Raw genomic sequence first — 23,873 nt, 5'->3', positions numbered from 1 at the left:
AAGCAAAAGCACTTGTACTTCGAACAGGAGATAACACATTTTGGGGTCATTTGTGTGCTTATAAGAGGAAAGAATCATTCTTGTTGAATGTTTGTTGACGAACTGTTATTTCATACTTGGAACCATATGAATCAATCTCAATTCTGTTTCAAACAAACAGTAGAGTTATGGACTTTGCTTACTTGGCACGTACAGTACTGTTAATGATACCAACAGCAACAGTCTGTCTCATATCACGAACAGCGAAACGACCAAGAGGAGGATACTGTGAGAATGTCTCAACACAGAGAGGCTTGGTAGGAACAAGTTGAGCCATCATAGACTTTCCATTCTTGACAATATCAGGATTCTCACGAAGGACCTTTCCAGTACGCTTATCAATCTCAGTCATGATCTTCTCNAACTTGCAAGCAATATGAGCAGTGTGACAATCCAAGACAGGAGTGTATCCAGGACGAATACCAGAAGGATGGTTCATGACAATGACCTGAGCCTCAAATGATTCTGTCTTAGCAGGAGGATCGTTCTTGGCATCTCCACAGACATTACCACGATGAATATCCTTGACAGCGACGTTTTTGATGTTGAAACCAACATTATCTCCAGGTACAGCCTGAGGAATGGACTCATGATGCATCTCCACAGACTTCACTTCGGAGCTCACACCCACAGGAGCAAAGACCACAGTCATACCAGGCTTCAGAACTCCAGTTTCGACACGACCCACAGGGACTGTACCAATTCCACCAATCTTGTACACATCCTGAAGAGGCAGACGAAGTGGCTTATCCACAGGTCTCTTAGGAGGATGAATTGCATCCAGAGCCTCAATCAGAGTAGGTCCCTTGTACCAAGGCATATTCGCAGAACGCTCCAACATATTATCTCCGTTGAAACCAGAAATAGGAATGAAAGGAATACGCTCCTCCACCTTCTGATAACCAACCTTACCCAAGAACGAAGTCATCTCTGTCTTGATCTCCTTGTAACGACTCTCACTGTAGTTCACAGACTTATCATCCATCTTGTTCACACACACGATCATCTGCTTCACTCCCAGAGTGTTTGCCAACAGAGCATGCTCACGAGTCTGACCATTCTTAGAATAACCAGCTTCGAACTCTCCAGTACCAGCAGCAATAATCAGAATAGCAACATCAGCCTGAGATGTTCCTGTAATCATATTCTTGATGAAATCACGATGACCAGGAGCATCAATAATCGTAAAGAAGTACTTCTCAGTCTGGAACTTCCACAGAGAAATATCAATAGTAATACCACGCTCACGCTCAGCCTTCATCTTATCCAACACCCAAGCGTATTTGAAAGAACCCTTACCAATATCGTTAGCTTCCTTCTCAAAACGCTCAATTGTACGCTTATCAATACCTCCACAAGCATAAATCAAATGACCAGTAGTTGTAGACTTTCCTGAATCGACGTGACCAATCACAACAAGGTTAATATGAGGCTTCTCCTTACCCATCTAATCATCATTACATCTACATTCATTACATACTTTATTACTCCTTTAGCAAAGTTATTCTGATTCTATACACACTTTCATGGTTATTCCAACAAGTGCTGTCAGCAAAATAAATCACACATTCACACACTCTTTTCTCTATTCATTCTTATTTACAATCATTGAATTCATTCCTTTCACCTAACTACACAAGATTGTTGTTCGAGAAATCTACATTCATCAGTTATAGGACAGACATTACTAACTGATGAAGCGTTAAGAAATCATGAACAGACTAAACAATTCTTCTGTCGCATTGCTGCACATTTTCTCAAATATTTTGTGGCAGTCTACAAACAATTATATCAGTATCATCTAATGACAAATGTCTTGGAGTTTAAACCTTTAATAGATGATCCTGGATTGTCTGAATCACAACCAAAACGAATATGTTTGAAAAAGGATGAAGATCTCACCAAAGAAGTGAAAATCCGACTCATCCCAGAAGAATGTATCTTCAACAAAGAAGTACCGTCTATAATTTCTTAAGATAATAGGAAACACCTGATTCTATAGGACGATCCATCAAACTAAACTCCTCTATCGTAATTTACCTTCTCATAATCATCATAAAGATGGATTCCGACCAATCTGTTTGTGATTCCTCCATGCTTCTGCAGGCATCCCTAACAATGGAGGATGATATTCCAACGCTATGGAGTGCAGATCTTAGAGAAGGATTGTCCATGATGGATATTCAATTCAGTGACATTCCTGATAGTCAAATTCAGCTTGTTTACTCTCTTTATAACACCTTGTCATATCCTTATCAGTGTTATATTGTTCTATCTTTGACTTCGTATTCAAGCAGCCAATGTCTACCTTTGTGATGATTCAATACTTCCACTTGTTCTTCCAACAGAAGAGCTGAAGAATGAACTGAATAAAAGGAAGGTCTATTTCAAGGAGGACGATTCTAGGGAGGTTTTGATTCATTTGCTAGAAATGGATATTCTGCTGAGAAGTAGTGGTGAGTTTCAATTGAATTACTCATTTACAGAAGTCAAAGGGGGATATGTTGATTATCGAATACGCCGAATCACTCCATTTGACGTTTTCAATAATGTATATGGCAATTACACAGGCCCTATGTTATCGAAACTCCTGAAAGAAAAAGGGATCACTCCACCAAGGTGAGTTGTTGACACCTATATTATTGATAGAAGAGTAAAAGACCGAGTTCAGCTTGTTGTCAATCGAATTGATATGGCAATGAGAGAATCGTTCCGAGTTGTTTCTATTATATTATCTGAACAATAGGAAGCTTTTTATAAGGTGACTCTAGAGTATTATAAACTCTGTGGAGGGGAAAAACCAGGAAATCTGAATGATATGTTCCATTTCCTATTGTCAACAACTGATAACAGTCTACAGTATTAGATTTATTTATTATTTGCTATTGATGAAGCAGTTTCATTTTAACTGAGTGTCAAAATGTTCTTTGTTCCAAACTATAAGCATTCTAAAAGCGTGAGTTTTACGTCCAAGATTCTGTCGTATAAGAAAGAGGGAATACCTCCTGTAGGATGTACTAAATGGATTCGATCTAGTCTGCATATATGGAACTAGGACGATTTTTACAACGAGCGGATCGTGAACGGGATCAAGTAATCAACCTAGACAAAACACAACCATCAGCTGCTATCCTGCTGTTGAAAGATTACTACCGAGACATACGGCAGATTCCTCGTGTGATCCCAATGCAAGATCGATTGGTAACTACACATTGTTGTGATAAGTGTTAGCCCCTTGAAATTGAAGTGACATGGAGTGACCTCGATAATGAAAGTAACATCCAGACATTCAATCTCTTCTATGAGTGTGCATGTGTATTGTTTAATCTCTCGACGGCTTTGGCTAAGCAAGCAGTAGATTATCTTCAGGTTGGAATATTATTTTCCGTTAACTGTAGTATGCTTCCGAGGACGCTATCAACAATGCTCGCGATTGCTATGCCCAAGCGGCAAATATTATCACTGTGATTTTGAAGGAATACTACATTTCTTATGACTCAGTCAACGCTTCGTGGGAAATGACGTACAATGGATTATTAGCTGTGCAAGCTTATCAGCAATATGATTTGTAGATAGAAGCTGTGTACCGAGCCATGGTCCAACTGGTCTTTTGTCGCAAGGCCGAATTCAAAGGTTCGAGTTCTCTGGCAATCAGCATGTTATTCCAAGGAGCCGTTCGTCTGTTTCAAAGTGCACAGAAACTTCTTAATGGTTCTGGGATTCCTCAGACTTATAACAATCGACTCGATGTATAACTGATGCCTTGTCTCAATTCTAGGCTCATGTGATGTATGTGGAGTTGATGGCACGATTATATCAGAGTAAACATTATATGGAGAACAAGGAACGAGTTGATAATCCCTGTTCGAAAGTCATAGCAATCACACAAATGATCATCGTCTCAGATTGTGACAATGATGATTCATAGGAGAAAGAACCATGGTTTATTAATCAGACATCTACAGCTTCTATCATTGGTGAAGTACGTGCTCTGATTGCTCAGGCTAAAGCACTTGCTGCGCAAGCATACAGAGAGTATCGCAATTATGTTAGGAAGAAAGGAAGAGCTGATTTATAGAGTGGTCCTTTGCTTACCATACAAGCGATTCAGCCAGTTGCACCATTTGAAAAGGAATATCTTATGGATACTGTGTTACCAGACACTCAAGAGTCTTTCTTTGAAGAGGTTATACCTGCTCGTATGAAGGAAATGATTGATGGATATACTGAGTATGTTCAGAATTGTTTGGAAAGGGATCTACAACCAGTAAGAGCAGTTCTGGAAGAATATCAAAGTATGGATATTGAAGGCACAGTAGAATAATGAAGGGAATGAGACTGTAGTTGGCTGCTCTAGACATATCGCCTCTTCCCAAAATAACAAAGAAGGAGCTGGAGAAATGTCAGAATGAAGGATTGATACAAGCTGTGTTTGATTGTGAGAAAGTGGTTATTTCATTGAGGAGTACTGTGCTCAGTAAGTTAGATTCATTGATAAGTGCTCTTCATGACGAACAGATTCAAGAAGATATTGATAATGAGTGAGATTATCCTAAATGAATGATTGTTAGTGATTTGTTCATTGATTTTCCATATGTGTTCCGTCATCTTGGCATACTGAGAGAGTCAGTGATGAAGGGAGAGCCTCTTCTTCAGCTGTTGACTGAAAAGGTAAAGGGGATTCGAGAGAATATCCAGCTGTTCAGTCTTTCAGAAGCAGATGCCAGAATTAGGCTTCCTCCCTCCCTTTTTGATGAGAGGGCATCACAACAAATCCAGAATCATATGTTGTTCATTGAGGAGATGAAAGTGGCAGAAGTGGATCTGAAGCAGCAAATGACAATTCTTCAACAAATGGCTGCAAACGATAGTCATGTACGCAGTGAGGTGTTGATTCGAGATTGTCGAGCTAGCTCGGCCGATCTATATACCAAGTCCTATACCTTCCTTCAACCTTTCATTGATAAAGTGAGATCATCTGGAAATGTGTTTGCTTCTCGGATCCAACAATTCAGAAGTGTGATGAATGTATTGAATCAGATCGTAAATAGTACTCCTTCTCTAAAGGAGCGACAACGAGTATTCAGCTTCATTCACAACAGTTTTGATTTGTTTGAGACAGTTGCAAAAACAACAATTCATTTGAGAAGTCAATATGAGCAGAGTCTCGATAAAGTAACTCAGTATGAAACAAAAATGAGAACGATTATCGAGAAAAGGCAAGCTATCAGAGCTCGACTGGATGCTGCTTATCAGGACAAATTGAATAGTGCGAATGCTGTCTGTTGCCCATATTGTCATGCCTCAGTCCCTAAGGGAGAGACGAATTGTTTATTGTGTGGGAAAATGTTGGAGCAATTAAGTGTTTATCAAACATACGATCGTTTTCGATTAGATTTTCTTGTTCCTTTCCTTCTCTTCGATCCTTGCTTTCCTTTAGAACTCGTCACACGATCTATAGCAATGTCATCTTGAGCATGCTGCATTGTGGATACTCGAGCCCATTCTGTCTTACACCAATTCCATACAAACTCCATCAACCATACTACTGCAAACACAATTCGACCTAATAGAGATCGACTCTATTCATCACTCCTCCTTCCCTTTTCCCACCATATTTCGTGCTATGGCTTGTGTGTTGCTGTACATTCGATTTACAGGCTTCTCATATTTATCTTCGATCTGGTTCAGAATATCTCTCTGACGCTTCTCAAACTGATTACAAAACTCCTAGAAATGAAACCTTCCACTCTCTTCCACCTTTCGCATCTGCGAAAGTTCTGATACTTGGAGATTCTGGATATATTCTTGCTCCATTCCTTCCATCATCTAATCTTCAGATCTCTCGCTTCCATACACGCAATTCTTCTGTTTGTTGCTTCTGCATGTCACAGTACTCATAGAACAACTGATTGACCTCCGATCGCTACTTATTATCTCTGAAATCAAAACTTACCAGCTGTCGAATCGTTAGTTCATTCTCTCTTCTCTCCACTTCCAATCGCTGATACTCTTGACGCTCTGTATGAGTCAGCACTGCTTGTTCATACTGCCGCTTCTCGGCATCCTACATGTTTCTATCTCTATCAACGTCTACAACCAATTCATCAATGTTTCTGGATATTGGTGATGGGATATCCTGAAAGATGGGTTTCATATCTTCCGAAGTGAAATGCTCGCGCTCTGAACGTATATCTGAACGAGAAGAAAGAGAACTCCGGTTCTTCTTTGGAGATTCCAGGTCAACAGGAGAAAACATCCGCTGAAGATAGGGACCACTCCGATTCTCATTCTTCATTAGCGATGAATGAAAAGCAAGTGGATGGTCGTTCGTAGGCCGAATTCCCTTCACAGTTGACATAGGCTAGAATCACATCAAATCCACAATTTGTACACGTTTCTGAACAGACGTTCGGGGTTCATTAAATTCACTCTTGTTCTAGTCGTAAACAGGAAGATAGAAATCAACATCAAATGGAGTCAATCGAGAAGTGAATGAACGATGAACAGAGACGTCACTCTCATCTTCTGAGTAAGATCTGACAGAGGAATCTACACTATCAACAGCTATTGCATTCCTTACCAGTATAGGTCTCTTCGTCTTCTGACAGTCGGACCGAAGCACTGTCATCCGAATATTCACTTGCTCCTTCAAAATCCTCATCCTTATCCGATAAGGAGTAATCACCCGTTTCGTTTGATGATGTATTAGCTTCTGGAATTGTTCCCAAGGAAAGGTATGACATCAACTAATTGTCTCGTCAAATTCAAATTCAGTTCACAGACGCACAATTCGATCAAAAACGAACTCAACACCAAAGTAATGTTGAAATTGAGAAGAACGAAAGGTAAACGTTTGATTTGATTGGATGAACAGTTTAGATATCCAGTGCTTGAACCGTAATGAGCCATATTCTTTATCAAAACTAAATCAGTACCAATGTATGCTAGTATACCTATCAAATCGACAAACAAGACTGATATATCAGGGCCTCTTCTCAAGTATGGTAAGTCAACTCTAACTGTTGTAAGGATCTTTCATCGTATTTGACCTAGGAAAGCTACGGTAATCTAAAGCAACTTATGACTGCTATTGAGGAAAACCGCAAAATGGTGCAGATGATGAAGAGATATACTTCCGATGATGACATCACATCAGCAACAACCTATTATACGTACGTAAAGCAGATCATTGGCGCTTTCCCAGTGTCAGAAGAGAAAGTTAGAACTCAGGTTAAAGTTGATTTATAGCCTGTAGGAATATCGGTGAAGTGGTACGACATCAATGGAAAGAATGGCGTTAGCACCTATAACCTGAACTATGAACTTGGAAGTGTAATGTTTTGTCTCGGAGCTCTCCATTCTCAAGCTGCTTATGGTTACATTTCTGTTCATACTTGCTGCATATTATGATACATAGAAGAGTAACTCCTTGGAGAATGTTCAGCAGTGCATCAACGAATACAAGGAAGCTGCTTCCTGTTTTGCCTATATTCGTCAGCACATTTCGCAATCATTCTCCACTGTCCAGGTGAGTTGGGATATGACAGATAATGCCTTGTTGGGTGTATGAGTATTGGTCGAATTCAATGTAGTTTGAGAATTACACGCATGGTATGGAGCAGTTGGCTGTAATGAAGAAGGCTGAACTCTCTGGAACCAAACCCTATGCAATGGCTGTGATTATGTTTGGTTGCAAGAAGATGTTCCTTGATGCTGCATCTGCTTTCAATAACTGTGGATCCAGTGGGTTCAATCTCGCACAGCGTTGTAATGTTGGAATTCGAGGCAAGGTTCATTGTAGATTCTGGCTTCGCTCAGCGAGATTCGGGGTTATTTGTGCCTGGTCGAGAACTATGAGGCGAACATCGAAGTAGATCAGAACTGTGGTCTGGCAATGGGTATGGTCTCTGAGTGCAAGGTGAGGTAGTGAAGGAGAGATTGATATGTAGCGACTAATTGGAGACGTGAATAACAAATATGGTCGCTCGTTGACTCCTGAACTCCGTCAAGAGATCGATTCGCTGCAATCAACCATAAATACGAAGTATACGAGTGTAATGCGAATGAATCGAATCTATGTGAGTCTGCTAATGAGGACTGATTGCTAGTTGCAAATGGAAGCAAAGAAGGAATCGTTTCCTATTGTGGATGGTCGTATTCTTCATCCTCTAGGAGAGCCTAATATCCCTGCAATCACAGAAGACGCATTCCGAGGTATGGTTTCGATTAGGGTAGAAGTTCAAGAGATATGTGAGAATAGGTTACCCAAGCACTGGAGCGTTATCATGAATTTGTGGAGACTGAGCTATCGAAAGGAATATCCGAACTTGAGACATATAATCAGGAATTGAAGGAAAAGAAAGAATCGTTGCATATTGAAGATGTGGTAGGAGAGAGAATGAGAATTGAGATTAGCTGAATGCTGCTCAGGTCACTCAAGGTCTTCCTGAAGAGATATGGGAGAAGATCCAGGGAATACAGAATAATGAAGGTGTGCCTGGCTTATCCAGTAAGGTTGAGGGTATGCAGAAGATGTCTGCTGAGCTGAATAAGGTACTCTCGCAGATCCAAGTGGAGGCGCAACACTTGCATGTGGATTCTATTGCACAACAAGCTGCCTCATATCTGTCAACTCTCGACCAAGCCAAGTCAGGTGAGATGCGTGTGAATGAAGCAATGCAGAAGGTGATGGATGCTCGTTTATATTTGCAGGGAACACGAGAGCAGATTGAATCACAACTGCCTAAGGGTGAACTCACAGGCCAATCAGCAATAGCTTTGGATGATGTGCGTCGTGCTGCCTCCGACATTGATCGTGTGCTGAATGAGAGGGCTGCCAAAGTCGATGATATTGTGAACATGGCAAAGGAGGATACGAAGGTTCGTGATGAGTTGATTCGAGAAGGACAGGGCTGTGATGAACGTGGACTGTTCGTGCGAGGCTTTTCGCCTATTGCTGAGAAGTTGCGGGAACTGAAATTGAGTATGGATTGTCAGGATGGCTATGTGAATGCTCTGCAGGCCAAAGTAGATGCCTTTAACGTGGTGCGTATGAATGATCCTCTGGTGTCGCAACGACAGACGGTATTTGAAAGTATCACGCAGGCATTGAAGAGTTTTGAGGAGGCAAGCTCGTTTATCAAAGAAGGAATGACTTTTTATGATAAGTTGAAGCAACTTGTTGATCAGTTACGGAGCTCCTTTGAGAGCGAGAAGATTAAGGCACAAACATTCCAGCAGCCTGTTCCTCCTCAATATCAACAGCAGTCCTTCACACCTCAGCCTTCTTATCCAGCGCCGTATCCAAATCAGGGACAACCACCCTATGGTTCCTATCAACCTGCTCAGTATCAACCGCCTCAGTATCAACCACCTCAGTATCAGGCTCCTCAACAACCCCAATATCAGCAACCCTACCAGCAACCCTATCAACAACCCTATCAACAACCATATGAGGGTGGATACAATCCTATGCCGCAGAATTACTATTCTCAAGCAGGAAAGACTTGCCGAGTCTGCGGTAGCTTGAACCAAGGTAGCATGACAAATTGTGTGACGTGTGGTAAGCCTTTGTAATTTTGTTGTCTGTTTGTTGGAAAGCAGAATTGGATGTGCTGAGATGAGCACCGATCAAAGCTTTGCTTGACATGCAACGACATTCCAGAAAAAGGGAAACAGGGGGTTTTCGCAATTCTCTCCAGTTTCCCCGTTTCTTTTTCCTGCCAATACTACTTTGATAGCGATCCAATACCGTAGGCTTTCACCCAAAGTGGTATTTTATCATGCCTAGAATCCCAATAATGGAACAAACAACTTCAAATCAAGAGGATAGCTTCAACATCATCGTGAAGGGACCCAAAGGAGAGGTTGTATCTCTCACCGCCTCTTCTTTTGATTCTGCCACTTCCCTGCGGGAGAGACTCCTGTCTTATTACAGTCTTGCTCCTTATTCCTGTTATCACTTCGAGGTCGACATGAAACCAGGAAGAAAGCAAATCGATAGTGTTGCTGAGTTTAGCAATTATGATTTCATCAAGGAAGGAACTGTCTTTTACCTGGTGTGCGATCAATACAATACCTTGGCTGCTCGTGAGCACATAAAGCAGACTATTGCTAGTGTGAGTGGAAACCTTCCACTGATTGGTCTTCTCCTCAAGAAACAGGACGATGAGCTGCCTGAGTCCCTTGTTACTTTCTATAAGCTTGCTTCAGAAGCGAAGAAAGATACTCCTGTGGATCTGAGTACTCAGTTGAAGGAATGCTACTTTGACAAAGAAACAATTGAAAAGGACCAGAGTTTGAAGAGTGAAATATCCAAGCCCACGTTCCCTGTGATGTTCAACCCCGAGTCGTTCAATGCTACCCAAAGTTTGCTTTCAGAGAAGAAGCAGCAGCCTCTTCAGAGTTTCATGATGTCTGCTTATAACCCACCTTGCAGCAACCGCCAGCTGGTTGGAGATTTGCTATATGTTCGAGTATGCGAGTGGGTGTGTTATAAGCAGTAGGTGATGACAAACGAGGGTGAGGTTCTTCACGTTACTTGCAGTATGAATGGTTTCTTTGTGAATGAGTCTACCGATTCTGACTTCAATGCTGCCATTAGCACTAAGTTCCCTGCTATCTACCCTACTCTCATCCACTTGTTCATTGCCGTCTCTCCTTGCTTTGCTGACTGGTATGCAAAGCGTGTACAGGAGGGAGATCAGATGGAGAAGATCCGTCTGGAGGATATTCTGTGTACGCTGCGTCCTATGCCCAGCTCCAATGTGGCTTCCAACACATGGTTCGGAACCCCTCGTTCTGCTGCCGATATCCATGACTTATTCACTCATGCAGAGACGATTCTTGAGGAGGAAGAGATTCCATACCTGTCAGCAGATGTACAGGCTCATCGTGAATGGCTTACCGAGTACGTAGGAGCGAGTACACTGACCGATGATGAGAACATGGCTCTGTTCTATGCGATTAGTAAAGAGAATGAGTTTGCTGAGGCTGCAAAGCGTGGTACGATGAAGATTGTGGATGGTAAGGATGAGAGGAGGGAATGAGTGATAGAGTCTGTGGCCCCTCTGCTTCTGGATACCTCGAAGGATACTTATCTAGTGGATGATATCACATTCACCCGTGTACCTATTGAGAAGGAAGGTGGCGTAAGTCGTGCGATGGCCAATTACCAGGTGTTGGTGAGTTTTGACTGCTTACTGTGACTGATAGAGTGCCAGTCAGATCAACTCTGCTCATGTCAAACAACTCTACACTCCACTCGTGGCTGTGGTTGATTATAAGGGTAATCGTTTCCTTGCTCAGACACCTGTTCCTGGTCTGATGGAAGTAGGTCAGAAGAGGTAGGATGATTGATAGCGACCCACGGCTTCTCTGCTCCTGAGTGGTTCTGTGGATGGATGTGCCACAATCTACAAGGATGAGCGTGTCCAGCCCCAGCTTGCCGAACTCGCCGAGAAACTGCACTGGGAGGAGTCTCCTTTGCATGTCAGTGCTACCGAAGCCGCCAAGACGTCTGAAGAGTCAACGATTACTGCCCCAGCTGTGAGCAAGCCTCTGGAGGTGAAGGAGGGAACACCGGTTTCATTCTTGGGTCCTGCGGATGGAAAGTTACTACGTGGTGTGGATGGCAACGTGTACGCTGTGGACTTCCTGCGTAGCCAGCCTGTGGACACCTACTGGATTCAGGAGGAGGTGAAGCGGGGTAGTCAGAGTTCCATTCAGGCCCTGCTGCGACCGGAGTTGGTGGAGCAACTGTTGCTGCGTCGTGCCGAATCAGAAGCGAGAGCCAAGGCGATCCGTGAGATGCTGGAAAAGAGAGAGAAGGGCGAGAAGACCGAAGGATTGACAGATGAACAGTGCCAAGACCTAAAGAAGCAGGCTGAGTTGCTGGAGGAGTCAGGTAGGATTAGAGAGACATCTTAATTGTTAGTGAAGGTGGTCCCCACCAAGTTCGATGTGAATGTGTTCACTCCCTATAGTGCCACCACGCTAGCTGCACAGACAGATGACAATGCCAACACGGATCATGAGAGTGGTGTGCTGATGCTGGGTAACTTCCTGGTGGGTCAGGTTCTCCCCACATTGCACGAGCAACTTCTCTCTTTGCCTCTGAACAACCAGGATGGAAGTAAGCTTGTCCAGCTCCTGCACTCCTCTGGTGTGAATGTGCGTTACCTGGGTCTGTTGGCAGGTCTCTGTTTCAACAAGTCGCTAGCTGAGACATCCCGTGTGGACATGCAGATCTTGCGTGCCTGTGAGACTGAAATGGTGGCTCGAGCTGCCAAGCACTATATAAACTATCTCCTGGCGGATCCTGTACTAGCTGCGGCACCGGGATATGCTGTTGCTGCTGTGTTGAACGCTCTGATGGAAGTCACTCCTGATACCGATATTGCTTTGGAAGGCATACGGAAGACACGCAAGGGAAAGACTGCACCAAAGGTCCCAACTGCGATTGCTCGTGTGCTCGCTGAGAATGGGGTGAGTGGTGTAGGTGTTTGGAATTCAGTCCGAACGATGGTGGATCATCATTTCCACTATAAGCTGCGTGTCTGGAGTGAGACACCTGAGAAGGAGTATGGTCCTGTGCAGTGTGATCGTGTGGTATTGCTGCGTCGTATTTGCATCATGCTGGGTGTGCGTCTCCAGGCTCGTTCTTACGACATGGAAGCTGTGTGTGTGTTTACTCCAAACGACATCGAGGCATTTTCACCTCGCGTGAAGCATGTCCACACCTCATTACTGGATGACACGCTTATGACTGTCTTCAGCGAAGCTGCAGCCTGTCTGCAGCAGGGAGAACTTACTGCTGCCTTTGTTTATTGCCGACAGGTCGTTCTGACTGCTGTGTCAGCGTGCCATCTCCTCCATCCACTGATCCCTCGCGCTCTTACAACCATGTCAACGGTAGCCTTTGTGCTGAAGGACTATGTGACTGCTGTCAAGTATGGCCGTCTAGCTCTCTCCTGCTCAGATCGTGTCTTCGGACCAGACTCGATTGAAGTGGCCATTTGTCATACTCAGCTTTCGGATGCGTTACGCCGTGCTGGTGGTTTACATGAATCCATCATGCATTACAAGGCCGCGTTGGATATCTATCTGATGGCTTGTGGTGACCACAGTGAGGAGATTGGAGATGTGTATGCTTCTCTGGGTTTGTTGTACCAGGAGCTTGTGTTCAACGACAAGGCTATATCTTGTCTGGAGATTGCTCTTCAGAAGATCAGCAAGGAGCATCCTGATTACGAGAAGGTGATTCAAGGTTTGACACAGTGCTATGCGTAGGATTGATGATTCGATGTGAGATGTAGGTTGACAGGCAATTGGACGAATGCACTGAAGTATGAGCAGATGGTTCTCGAGATATTAAAGAAGAAGGAAAAGAAGGATGAGAAGGCAATTGAGGCTAGCGAGAAGAAGGTGAAGGAATACAACACGAAGATGATGATGCAGATGTCTATGAGAAGTATTCTGGGTTTGTGTGTTTGTTTAGCAGTAATTTCTATGTTTCCAGGACTTTACTATGTGGTATTGCTTTCTGTAGTCCTGCTACTGTCTTGTTGCATCCGCTACATGGAAAAAGGTGTTTTGGTAGGGAACAGCTGGAATGAACAACAGAGTTCTCCGAATCATGGAGACGAGTCACAATATGATGTAGAAGACCAATACGGTACGTTCTGGGATGGTATAATCATATTTAGATCAGTTTAGGTAGTCGGTGTGGAATAGAGTTTATAGATAGATTGCTTTTAGAGGAGTCTCGGAAGGATGTCCCTCCTCAGTACTGGGTGGAGGGAGAAGAACAGGAACAAGTACAACTCCTAATGCAACATGGTCGGCCATACAGATACCGGAAAGCTAAACTACGGACTTATTATAATATTCCATTTGGATATCCGTTCGAGGTCCTCCAGGAACCTCTCTTTGATTTTGTGAAACCTTACACATTTTTAACCCTGATGTTGAGTCAGGCATGTGATTTTAAATTGCGGAGTATTGTACGGAACCATACTCAACATCTGCGAACCCGATTTAGTGTATATTCTATTTTTGTTCTTGGTAATGCCGTTCCATCTTGTAATGATGCCATTGCAGAGGAAAATGCTATCAATGGAGACATCCTTCAGTTCAATCACCTAGACAGTTACAACAACATCACACTATCTGTTCTTTTTGCATTTCACTATATTCATAACATGAGTCTTCCTGTCAGGTATGTTTTCAAGACTGATTCGGATTGTGTTGTGAACTACCCACGACTAATCGAGTTACTCGATACAATATCAGAAGAGCAGAAACAGAACTTGTACATGGGGCTCTGTGATAAGGGTAAGAACTACAATACGATGGATGTATCAAGAAAGAATTATGTCCCAAAATCACTAGTTCAGGGTGACACTTACATTCCATATTATGTGACAGGGGGTGGGTACGTTATTTCGTATGAATTGTTACCCAAACTCCTTGTGGGAATCAGTCACTTGCCTTTTATTGGTCATAATGAAGATGTAAATGTGGGTCGAGGAATGACTTTGGTGAAGATCCCATGTATCGATGCCAAAACAGTTTGGATTTCTCGAAATGGTTGTTTTTCAAAGACAGAGTGTCTGAAGCGGGTGATCATGCATCCTTGGATGGATATCTCAGAGGTTCCCAGGTTTTATTCTTATCTCTTCGAATCTTCTGTTTGTAACAAACAATACACTGGGAATCGGTTGAGAATCCGGAATAGATAACTACGAGAGAACGAAAGATCGAATCCTACTAGTAAACGGAATCGTGCAACACTCTAGAAACGGAGATTTCTTCACACTCAGTAGTCTGTTCATCATTCTACTCACTCACACTTACCGTGCTCCCTGGGGAGTACGAGCCAGTAACAACTGTGTGGTCACGGAGTGCCACCAGATTGACCCCAACATTGGCTGCACGACCGATTGATAATTTAGAATCGCTTCCGGAGCATCACTAGTATAACTGGTGATATGGTTCGTGACAAGAGTCTATGTGAGATCTCATACGAAACGATACAGCCACATGGTTTGCTATAGTCACTGAGGAGATTTGGTTAATAAGCTTGGTTATGATTTCATATCGCTTTAACATGTCTGTCATCTCACGCAAATAGTAGGTAATCGAATCAATCACTATGAGCCGAACATCAGGATGAACTTTGAGAAAAGAGGGAATCTGTTGAATGACATCAAGAAACTCTTGTTGTGATTGCGGCTTATACACAAATATGTTCTCTAGAGTACAATAGATGTTGTGGATAGTGTCCACATATTCTTTCTGACGAGAAGCATTGAATGTATTCTCTGTGTCAACGAAGCTATGAGTCAGCTATCCAAAAGGAAAATACATGGCTTTTGACTGAGAGTAGAGAGTATTATACCGTTGAACAGTAGCACAGAGCAACATACACATCTGGGTTTTCCCTGTAGCTCCTCGTCCACAGACTTCGGTGACTGTTCCACATTTCAAACCACCACCAATAACGGAATCCACCCCCTGACATCCCGTGGCAATATCTTTCCAAATTGACTGGGTGAATCGTTTCTCATCGAAAGCTGTATGAAATACTGCGTTCTTCCTCCTCCTCTCTTCAACATAGGCTTGAATGCACTGTTTGTCGCTTGTTGACAAGAATAGAGCATTATCGATGGATTCTAATAGTTTTTCAACTTCCTGATATGTTGAGATTCCTGCCTCAGCAAGCTTCTCTGCCATTGTCACTACAACTCTGACACTTCGTACTTAATAACTCATCTGGAAATGGTAGACAAGTGATAGGCCTTGATAAAGCCCGATTCATCTTCAAGAGAAGAAAAGAATGTCACTATTGTTTTAATTTTCAATACTCTAATGGTGACTCTTTTCTATAAGTTGCAGAAAACCAAATCCATTGATATTGAAAACCCAACAAGGGACTCTGTCCTCTCTTGGATCTCTGTGAGTTATTTCGATTCTATTATAATATGCATAGTCGTCTGAAGGCATTCCTAAATGCGAATTGCGCTTATTCTTGAATGGACACCAAGTCGACTCTGATAGTGTTATTTATCCGAATTGCACAATCAATGTATGTCTCCGATTATGTGGAGGAAAAGGAGGGTACGAAAAGAATGACTACTATGAGTGATTAGTTTTGGTAATATGCTGAAGAAACGAGCTAGAGTTACCAATCCAAATGCAACCCTTGATTTCAGTTATTGTCGAGATTTGAATGGACGACGGTAGAGATAATTGCTATTTGTAAATTGTAGTATGTTGTATGTAAATGCAGAGGTTGCGATTAAAAAATGGAAGGAACGACTAAACAAATTGGAAGAGTTGAAAGCTACCAATCCGAATGCTACTTTGTTATCTTTGAATAGCAATGTGATACATAGAGCTGATGTCGAAATGGATGCTCCTAAGGCAGGTGTTTATGGTTGGTATTGTGATGTACCTGGCTGGTAAGAAATCAAAGTATACATAACTCCTAGGGCAGAAGGAGTGAAACGATCACGAAGCACATATTTACGTGAACAGAAGAAGCAGAAGATGTGTGATCGCTGGTGGAAAGCTCATCAAGGCAAGGGTAAGTGTTGGGAGGAAATGCAATGTAGTGCCTCCGAATGCTGACAAACATTGGGGTTGTCCTCGACGTGATCAGTGTGACTTCGCTCATGGGATTGATGAGTTGACAGGAGAAGGGAAAGCGGCCTTTCTACGGGAGCAGGAACAGTTGAAGAAGGAGGCAGAGAAGCAAGCAATCGAATCATACATCAGTTATCAGAACATGGCAGACGATGCGATGAAAGCTGTTGAAGTTGGTCTTCAACTAAAGAAGAAAGAGAAGAAGAAGGAGAAGCGCTCGTTTCTCCCACTGGATCTGGATGAGGAGTTTGGGAAGCCGACCAAGATGGCAAAGACAGAAAAGCGGACTGGAACCTCATCACACGTAGCTGTGGCCTCTAACAGTGGTGAGGAGTTTGCTTCACGTCTTTCGCTGTTGAGTGGACAGGCAATTCGGCAGGATGATGGAATTGTGATGGGTGAGAGAACAGGTATGAGGTGATGTGTAGCGGAGTCCACCTTCCCATCAATCCGTCTGGGGCATATTGCGGTAGTAACAGGCTGTTATTACTATGAGCTGTATGTGTTAACGGAGGGGCTGGTGCAAGCAGGATGGTGTGGCCAGGACCACGGTTGTGATGAATCTCAGGAGAATGGCGTGGGTGACAGCGAGAACAGCTGGAGTTTTGGTACGAATGAGGATAGGTTATCATGAGCAGACACAGCTCGAGGGAAGAAGTGGCATGGTGATGAAGGATGTGATTACGGGGAAATCTGTCATCCAGGTGATGTCCTCGGAGTTTTATTCAATGCTGACAAGAAGATGTTGAGCTACTCCAAAAATGGGAAAGATTTGGGCATCGCTTTTGAGTAAGGTTGAGAGAAGGAATTCATCGATAGAAATATGAACAGTTTAGGAGGTCTATTTCCTGTGGTTAGTCTAGAGAAGGAAGAAGCTGTATTAGTGAATCTTGGTCAATTCCACTTTGAGTAAGAGTGTTTAATATATGTGTGATGAAAAGATATGAACCAATGGAGAAAGCAACATCCGTCTGGGAATTTGCTAAGAAAGTCAAAATGTAACCTTAAGTGTTTGTTCACAAACAAATATGAGGATTGAAATGATACAGTACGATAAATATCACAAATTGATCAAGAGATCAGTGTTGGCATGCATGAACAGTGGTAGCGATGTACAATTGATAGGATCCAACATAATGGAAAAGAGCCGCAATTACAATACATACATGGAATATCTGGTGTGAAGCCAACTATACTTCAGACATGCCTTCCAGTCCTACCACGTAATCAAAGTATCCAGGATAATATTTCTCAGGAACTCTTGACCCGTAGAAATAGGCTCCAATAATGTAGGTACTTCCCATTCCTACAACATACCATGTCATGGAGGTGAAGATGGGATTATTGAACCTATCGAGGATATAAAGATGAATTAGAGCAATCACTGCATAGCAGGCGACCGCAGTGAAACAGATCGAACGAACGGATCGATACTTAGGTTGACTATGTGTAAGTATGGAAGAACTGAAATACCGGAATTTCGGAGTGGCTAAAACACAAACCGTAAGAACATTAATGGTAATCACAGCTGTCAGGTGGAAACGGAGATAAGAAGGATAACAATAAAATGAATAATAAATGACAGGAACATAAGACCCACAAATCAGAATACAAATACCAGAATAATCGAGTGTTTGAAGAATATCCTTCCATTTTCGGCTCACACAGAGGAAGTTATGAAATATAGCACTTCCAGCAAGGCAGCGAATCGCACACAACACAAAGATTGTGATTGGCCAACGAGGAACAGTCGGACTGCCTGCACGAAAGTTGGCTACTTCTTCAGTAAGTGCTTCTAAAAAAGAAGAAAAGTGTAAAGAGGTCGTTCCAATAGGCTCCGCTGGAAGACTATAAGTCAAGAAGAGAAGATAAATGAAAATAATTGCACCGACTACATGTGTCCACACATTCATCGTTTCATTCGTACTACGACCCATACTACGAATCAATTTCCATCCCGACACCAACCTCTTTACTGCATCCCAAAACGATAGTTGGGAACGGTAACCACGATAAATATACTCATTATCTTGCATCCACCATAACGATCCTTCGAGATTCTCTTGATACATATCCACAGCCTTCGAGATTCCCTTATTCTCAAGAGGCAACTTGTCTGCTTCCTCCACGTCGATCATCCCTACAAATACCTTCTGTACAATGAGAACTATAAGTGATTAAGGTGACCAAAATGGTCCAGATAATTGGAACGCGAAGATTCGTGGATAAACAAACATGATCACTTCCTAATGAACTGCACATGGCGTATTAAACCGATTGACAAATAACTGATAAGATCCAACAAAATGGAAAAGAGCAGCGATCACAATGCATACATGGAAAAGTTGGTGTGATGATAGCTAGAATGAAATATAAATGATATTACCTACCACATAATCGAAGTATCCAGGGAAGTATTTCTCAGGAATACGCGAACCATACAGGAAGGCTCCGAGGATATAAGTCGCTCCCATTCCAAGAATGTACCAGAAGGAGATAGTGAAAAGAGGATTATTCAATCCGTCCAAAATGTAGAGATGACCTAGCGCAATGAAAGCATAGCACGCTACCAGAGTGAAGGAGCGAGCTCGAATAGGTCGATATTCTGGCTGTCTAGAGATGAAAGAGGAGACTGAAAGATACCTAAATTTGGGAGTGGCCATCACACAGACATTACAGACATTAATGAAGATAACGATAGACAAATGAATCCAAAGTGCCTTAGGATAGCAATAGAAAGCATAGTAGATGATAGGAACATATGAACCCGAGATCAGAATACAGATTCCACAGTAGTCGATAGTCTGAAGAACATTAGAGACAATGAAGCTGGTGCAGTAGTACTGGTGATAGATGGCACTGCCGCCCAGACACCAGATAGCACAGCCGAGAAAGACGATAATAGGCCACCGAGGGATGTGACCCACGACCTGGTGGTTCATCTCGGTAAGGTCAGATTCGAGTACCTCGGCAATATCAGCAGACTTCCGTGCATACAGAGCCGCCGAGGAATCCGGGTTGGACTGGAGCCACGAAAGAAGACTAGAATAGAGGCTGCGAAGCGAGTTCATGACTGCGGAAACCGCCTCAGCTGGGAAACTATAGATGCTGTTGTTGTTATACCAGGAAAAGAAGGAAGATGACGTTTCAGTCAGATTCTTCACAGTTTCTGGTTCTCCTGTAGAAGATAAATAAAACAGTAAACTAGAAAACTCTTCGGCAATGCTCTCGTCTCGTGACAGAGCATTTACACACGAAGAATTCACATGAGAATGGTCATTCACAAGGTCTGTATAGTTCATCGATGTACATTGCACAGCCTTATTTGCTAACACAACGTCTTTGCGAATCGTAAATAAGTTTTCAACGGGAATGGCATAAGTGAGGTAAATAAGAAAAATAAACAGAGAGGCACCTACATAATGTGTCCAGATATTCATTGTCTCGTTTGTACTGCGGAAGGCACTACTAATCACAACAGCGATGTAATAATACCTCTTAAATGTCTCCCAAAATGTTAGCTGGGTTCGATATCCTCGATAAAGGTAATCATTATCCTGTAGCCACCATAACGGTCCATCAAGGTCTTCCTTATACATATCTACCCCGTGCGGAACCGATTTAACCAGCAAACTATCTTCATTGTTCACAACAGCACTCATTATAGACTGTTCAATCCTTTTCTATCATCCGAATGAAGGTGCGAATACCACGGGAAACGTACGTGAATCCAAAAATGACGCTCGTAGAGGACAGACGAAGAAATAAAATATAGTGGGAGCGAATATATGGTGATTTGAAACAAACGGAATTACAAATTAATGTTTGGGACTGGATGGAGCACTTAGTTATAGGATGGGATTCAAAAACTCAATAATCTTGTCCGAACTGGTGATGGTGACATGGGTAATTCTATTGGAGTTTCTTTATCATTAGATCAGGTAGAAGCAATTCGAGAGTGTGAACGAAGTTTGGATGAATTACTAAAGAAGGTTAGAAAGCATCTTCACGTTCATGGAATAGTATCAGGCTCTCTTGAAGGAGATGGAGTTGGCATCAGAGAATGGAAGTTCACAAAAGTATCAGACTGTATGCACAGTTGGTTTTTGTCTGAAGTATAATGGATAGCGATTCCACGACGTATATAAGGAATTCTCAAATAGTTATAGATTAGCGAAAGTTTGAGCTGAAGATAAAGGTGAAATCTAGATAAATGCATCAAGAAAGACCACTCGTATTGAACTTTTTGCAGGTCATGCTGATGAAGAGTAGGTTACAAAGTGCTGGTAAGATTGTAGTAACTCGGCAGATTCTGAAACGCAATCCCTTTTAAAAGAAATGAGAGCTTCTACCAATTCGCTTCGTATGGCTGACAGTTATTTAGAGTAGAGACGAATCTGGACTTGAGATATAGAGTTGCATTGAGTTCCCAGGAGAATCTTCGTCAGCAAAATCAACGTCTCCAGAAGAGCCGAAACTCAATGGCAACAATAGGTAGTCGTTTTCCTTTGATTCAATCTCTCTCAAACTCAATCCGCAATAAGAGACTGTGCGATAAGTGAGTTCGAAGCATGTTCCTAAGAAGTAGTATTATCACCGCTGTCTTCATTGCAATTTGTGTTTTTTTCTGCATCTGGTATGCGTTCCATTAGTACTTTTCATTGTTTGTTGTACAACCATTATTGTGATAAAACCGTGATTGTTCATTAACTCATATCTGTTTGATTCAGGATCAAGTTCTATTTGCTGTTCTCGTCGGAAGTGTTCCTCTAAGACGTTATAGCGTGTACAAATTAAAATTACTGTAAGAAGAGTAGATATAACCCATTTCAACAGAAAGTCATTAGAAAAGTGAAACCTCTTCATCAGATTGATTGATTAGGGTTATGAACCAAAAGAAGAATATAGAAAAGGAAACTCGCAAGTGAGTGTTCTATAGTTACTATTCATATGTAGACCTCATCCAAAACCTCAGGTATGCTATCGTTTCATCATTCAGGGATAGACTGCGAAAAGCAAGCAAACAGTGAAGAGTCGAGGAGGAAAAGGAGGTCCAAAAAACCGCGCACCTCAACGTCCAAATACGAATTCAGATGAACGAAAAGGTGCAGAGAATCCTTCAACTCCATCTGCATCCGTTCGACTCCGTCAGAAAGATGTGCGACATAAAAGAGGAAATGCAAAACCTGTTAAGAATTCCACGGCTGAACCAAATTGTCCTGGAATCTTCGATTTACTGCGAGAGAGTCGTTAATGAGTCATGAAATGATTCGTAGATGCACCAGAAGAAAAACAGGTGGCTTTCATGGATCCTGCGATCATCGACGAAGTTGTCGCTGCTCCTGTATATTTCGTTTTGTTTTATTCATGTAGATGAAAACAGGTTTATTAGATACATTGGAAGAACAATCAAACGAAAAGACACTGTTATATGTTTCTTTCCTCCTAGAGATTGATGTGTAGACGATTTCGGAACTATTGGCAATTCGAGACACGATGATTAAAGTGGGTTACAATTCGTATTCGATGGTTGACGCCTCTCAATTGAATTTTGTGCGTTATTTGATTTATAATACCTCAGAAGAAGAAGAAGAAAAGATCGAGTGGGACATGCCTGATGCCAATGACATAGGAGATATGGATCTCTCGGTATTGGAAAAGTGAGATAGTTATCTGTAGAGGCCGTTAGAGAGAACTGAACGAGAGGACGAGCTTCACTCCATTGTTCACAAGTTCCGTTGTGGAGAAGAGGTTCACATTCCTGAAGAGCTAAAAGTGGATGTGATGAATGAGTTGTTCAATGATCTCCAACGAGTGCAACATGAGGAAACAATCACTCCAATGGAGGAAGTGGGTTGGACTGATCAGCCTGTTGTGGTGGTGTCTCCACATGAGAAGCCACAAGAGACAGAGGAGTTTGTAGACCCAGCAATCCTCCCTCTACAGGAGACTAATGAGCAGGAGGTATGTGCGGATAGGATTGAGCCAGTACCTAAATCTGCAGAAGAGAAACTCCAAGAGGCTTTCGTGGAGTGGATGGAGACACCAGAGGCTACTCAGTTTCTCGACACACTTACCTCCTCCAATCGCCGTGCTAAACCTAAAACACAGGGTCTCTTTTACAGACCTCTGTTCCCTAAAACTACAGGCAGCTTGATTCCACCTAAGCCTTTCTCCCACCCCCATTATAGACTCCAAAGTCCTGGTGGGGGACTATCGTTATTTGGTGAGCAGCCACAGCCGAACCAGTTCGATCTATTCTCTCCTAATGCTCCTATGAGAAATATGCGGAAGGATGAGCCGTCGATTCTCCAGATGGTGCGTGAGGACAAGGATCGAGCGGAGAAAGAAAAGATAAGAAAATATGCAGAAGAGAAGGAACGGAGACGGGCGGAGGCAGCTATAAAGGCAGAGGAGGCAAAAAAGAAACAGGGATCTCTTCCTGTTATGACTGTAAAGAAACCAAGTTTGGGTTTGAAGCCACGGTCGTTGATGTTGAAAAAGGGAAATAAGTCTTCTGTTTGTTAGAATAATGCCTTGAATTAGAGTCGATGGAAACGGTTATTAGTGAGAATGGGCACAGAGAATGAGAAACCGAATCCATTTGAACGTATTCAAGAATCATAGAATCAATTGGTATAAATGTATATTTGGTGAAAGATCACTTAATATCTAGAGTGTGCATCAATGGATACATTTGATATGATTATGACAGGAATCTTTTGGTTCCTTGTTGTTGTGTTCGTCGGTTATATGATTACTCATGGAATCCGATGTATTAAGGAGAAAGACACTGTGATTGTGGAACGACTTGGGAAGTATTACAAGATCATGACTCCTGGACCAAATTTCATCATTCCTTTTATGGATCGTACCAAGTTCATTTCGGTCCGTTATCTTGTGAGCGAGGGGAATTACACAAAGCTTGTTGTCAAGAGTTCTGATACAATCTCAACACAGAATGCTGTAATGGATTTCCCAAGACAGTAGGATTTGATTAGAGAAGATTGACTCTAGACCTGTGATTACTCGTGATAATGCCAAGATCTATTTGGATGCTGTTGTTGTTTTTGTCTTTGATGACCCCTAGGTTCTACAATACCATATCACAAATCCCAAGCAGATGGCATATTCTGTGACAAACCTCCCAAATGTACTTTCAAAGTTGTTGCAGGCTCAACTCC

General features: G+C 42.4%; 10 protein-coding genes across 10 annotated transcripts; 6 read left to right on the top strand and 4 right to left on the bottom strand.

Moving 5' to 3' along the window:
• Positions 1 to 3,084: 3,084 nt before the first annotated feature.
• JH06_2844 (hypothetical protein) lies at positions 3,085 to 5,514 on the top strand (the record flags this gene model as incomplete). The annotated part of the gene is made up of 9 exons (XM_014671386.1): positions 3,085 to 3,240; positions 3,271 to 3,408; positions 3,438 to 3,581; positions 3,612 to 3,788; positions 3,818 to 3,910; positions 3,968 to 4,087; positions 4,118 to 4,354; positions 4,384 to 4,580; positions 4,611 to 5,514. 9 exons carry the CDS (start codon positions 3,085 to 3,087, stop codon positions 5,512 to 5,514), a joined length of 2,166 nt encoding a protein of 721 aa, XP_014526872.1.
• A 114-nt stretch (positions 5,515 to 5,628) lies between these two features.
• On the bottom strand, positions 5,629 to 6,785 carry JH06_2843 (hypothetical protein; the record flags this gene model as incomplete). The annotated part of the gene is made up of 8 exons (XM_014671385.1): positions 5,629 to 5,769; positions 5,800 to 5,868; positions 5,897 to 5,965; positions 5,996 to 6,106; positions 6,137 to 6,403; positions 6,434 to 6,478; positions 6,509 to 6,591; positions 6,623 to 6,785. The coding sequence occupies 8 exons, from the start codon at positions 6,783 to 6,785 to the stop codon at positions 5,629 to 5,631; spliced, it is 948 nt and encodes a 315-aa protein (XP_014526871.1).
• A 337-nt stretch (positions 6,786 to 7,122) lies between these two features.
• JH06_2842 (hypothetical protein) lies at positions 7,123 to 9,618 on the top strand (the record flags this gene model as incomplete). The annotated part of the gene is given in 9 exon segments (XM_014671384.1): positions 7,123 to 7,278; positions 7,291 to 7,428; positions 7,460 to 7,606; positions 7,635 to 7,832; positions 7,844 to 7,960; positions 7,992 to 8,120; positions 8,151 to 8,273; positions 8,303 to 8,428; positions 8,458 to 9,618. The coding sequence occupies 9 exon segments, from the start codon at positions 7,123 to 7,125 to the stop codon at positions 9,616 to 9,618; spliced, it is 2,295 nt and encodes a 764-aa protein (XP_014526870.1).
• Positions 9,619 to 10,016: 398 nt separating this feature from the next.
• Positions 10,017 to 14,783, top strand: JH06_2841 (hypothetical protein; the record flags this gene model as incomplete). The annotated part of the gene is made up of 9 exons (XM_014671383.1): positions 10,017 to 10,517; positions 10,548 to 11,067; positions 11,098 to 11,219; positions 11,257 to 11,373; positions 11,404 to 11,947; positions 11,978 to 13,328; positions 13,359 to 13,513; positions 13,541 to 13,716; positions 13,788 to 14,783. The coding sequence occupies 9 exons, from the start codon at positions 10,017 to 10,019 to the stop codon at positions 14,781 to 14,783; spliced, it is 4,482 nt and encodes a 1,493-aa protein (XP_014526869.1).
• On the bottom strand, positions 14,668 to 14,969 carry JH06_2840 (hypothetical protein; the record flags this gene model as incomplete). The annotated part of the gene is made up of 3 exons (XM_014671382.1): positions 14,668 to 14,783; positions 14,813 to 14,868; positions 14,899 to 14,969. The coding sequence occupies 3 exons, from the start codon at positions 14,967 to 14,969 to the stop codon at positions 14,668 to 14,670; spliced, it is 243 nt and encodes an 80-aa protein (XP_014526868.1).
• A 421-nt stretch (positions 14,970 to 15,390) lies between these two features.
• JH06_2839 (hypothetical protein) lies at positions 15,391 to 15,862 on the bottom strand (the record flags this gene model as incomplete). The annotated part of the gene is made up of 2 exons (XM_014671381.1): positions 15,391 to 15,782; positions 15,805 to 15,862. The coding sequence occupies 2 exons, from the start codon at positions 15,860 to 15,862 to the stop codon at positions 15,391 to 15,393; spliced, it is 450 nt and encodes a 149-aa protein (XP_014526867.1).
• A 341-nt stretch (positions 15,863 to 16,203) lies between these two features.
• Positions 16,204 to 17,691, top strand: JH06_2838 (hypothetical protein; the record flags this gene model as incomplete). Its single annotated transcript, XM_014671380.1, is given in 9 exon segments — positions 16,204 to 16,283; positions 16,314 to 16,409; positions 16,440 to 16,505; positions 16,536 to 16,630; positions 16,659 to 17,099; positions 17,118 to 17,297; positions 17,328 to 17,478; positions 17,509 to 17,598; positions 17,631 to 17,691. The coding sequence occupies 9 exon segments, from the start codon at positions 16,204 to 16,206 to the stop codon at positions 17,689 to 17,691; spliced, it is 1,260 nt and encodes a 419-aa protein (XP_014526866.1).
• A 77-nt stretch (positions 17,692 to 17,768) lies between these two features.
• Positions 17,769 to 20,351, bottom strand: JH06_2837 (hypothetical protein; the record flags this gene model as incomplete). Its single annotated transcript, XM_014671379.1, is given in 7 exon segments — positions 17,769 to 17,864; positions 17,886 to 18,132; positions 18,163 to 18,829; positions 18,849 to 18,943; positions 18,964 to 19,049; positions 19,080 to 19,302; positions 19,333 to 20,351. 7 exon segments carry the CDS (start codon positions 20,349 to 20,351, stop codon positions 17,769 to 17,771), a joined length of 2,433 nt encoding a protein of 810 aa, XP_014526865.1.
• Positions 20,352 to 20,383: 32 nt separating this feature from the next.
• On the top strand, positions 20,384 to 21,251 carry JH06_2836 (hypothetical protein; the record flags this gene model as incomplete). Its single annotated transcript, XM_014671378.1, has 9 exons — positions 20,384 to 20,434; positions 20,465 to 20,512; positions 20,544 to 20,595; positions 20,626 to 20,681; positions 20,713 to 20,787; positions 20,818 to 20,868; positions 20,899 to 20,957; positions 20,988 to 21,074; positions 21,104 to 21,251. The coding sequence occupies 9 exons, from the start codon at positions 20,384 to 20,386 to the stop codon at positions 21,249 to 21,251; spliced, it is 627 nt and encodes a 208-aa protein (XP_014526864.1).
• A 2,125-nt stretch (positions 21,252 to 23,376) lies between these two features.
• Positions 23,377 to 23,779, top strand: JH06_2835 (hypothetical protein; the record flags this gene model as incomplete). The annotated part of the gene is made up of 2 exons (XM_014671377.1): positions 23,377 to 23,675; positions 23,707 to 23,779. The coding sequence occupies 2 exons, from the start codon at positions 23,377 to 23,379 to the stop codon at positions 23,777 to 23,779; spliced, it is 372 nt and encodes a 123-aa protein (XP_014526863.1).
• Between the last annotated feature and the right edge of the window lie 94 nt (positions 23,780 to 23,873).

Source organism: Blastocystis sp. subtype 4 (assembly GCF_000743755.1).
Source record: "Blastocystis sp. subtype 4 strain WR1 chromosome Unknown seqid_0169, whole genome shotgun sequence".
In the NCBI taxonomy this organism is placed as follows: Eukaryota; class Bigyra; order Opalinata; family Blastocystidae; genus Blastocystis; species Blastocystis sp. subtype 4.
Note: the sequence above shows the minus strand (reverse complement) of the source record. Positions and strands in the feature narration are given on the sequence as shown.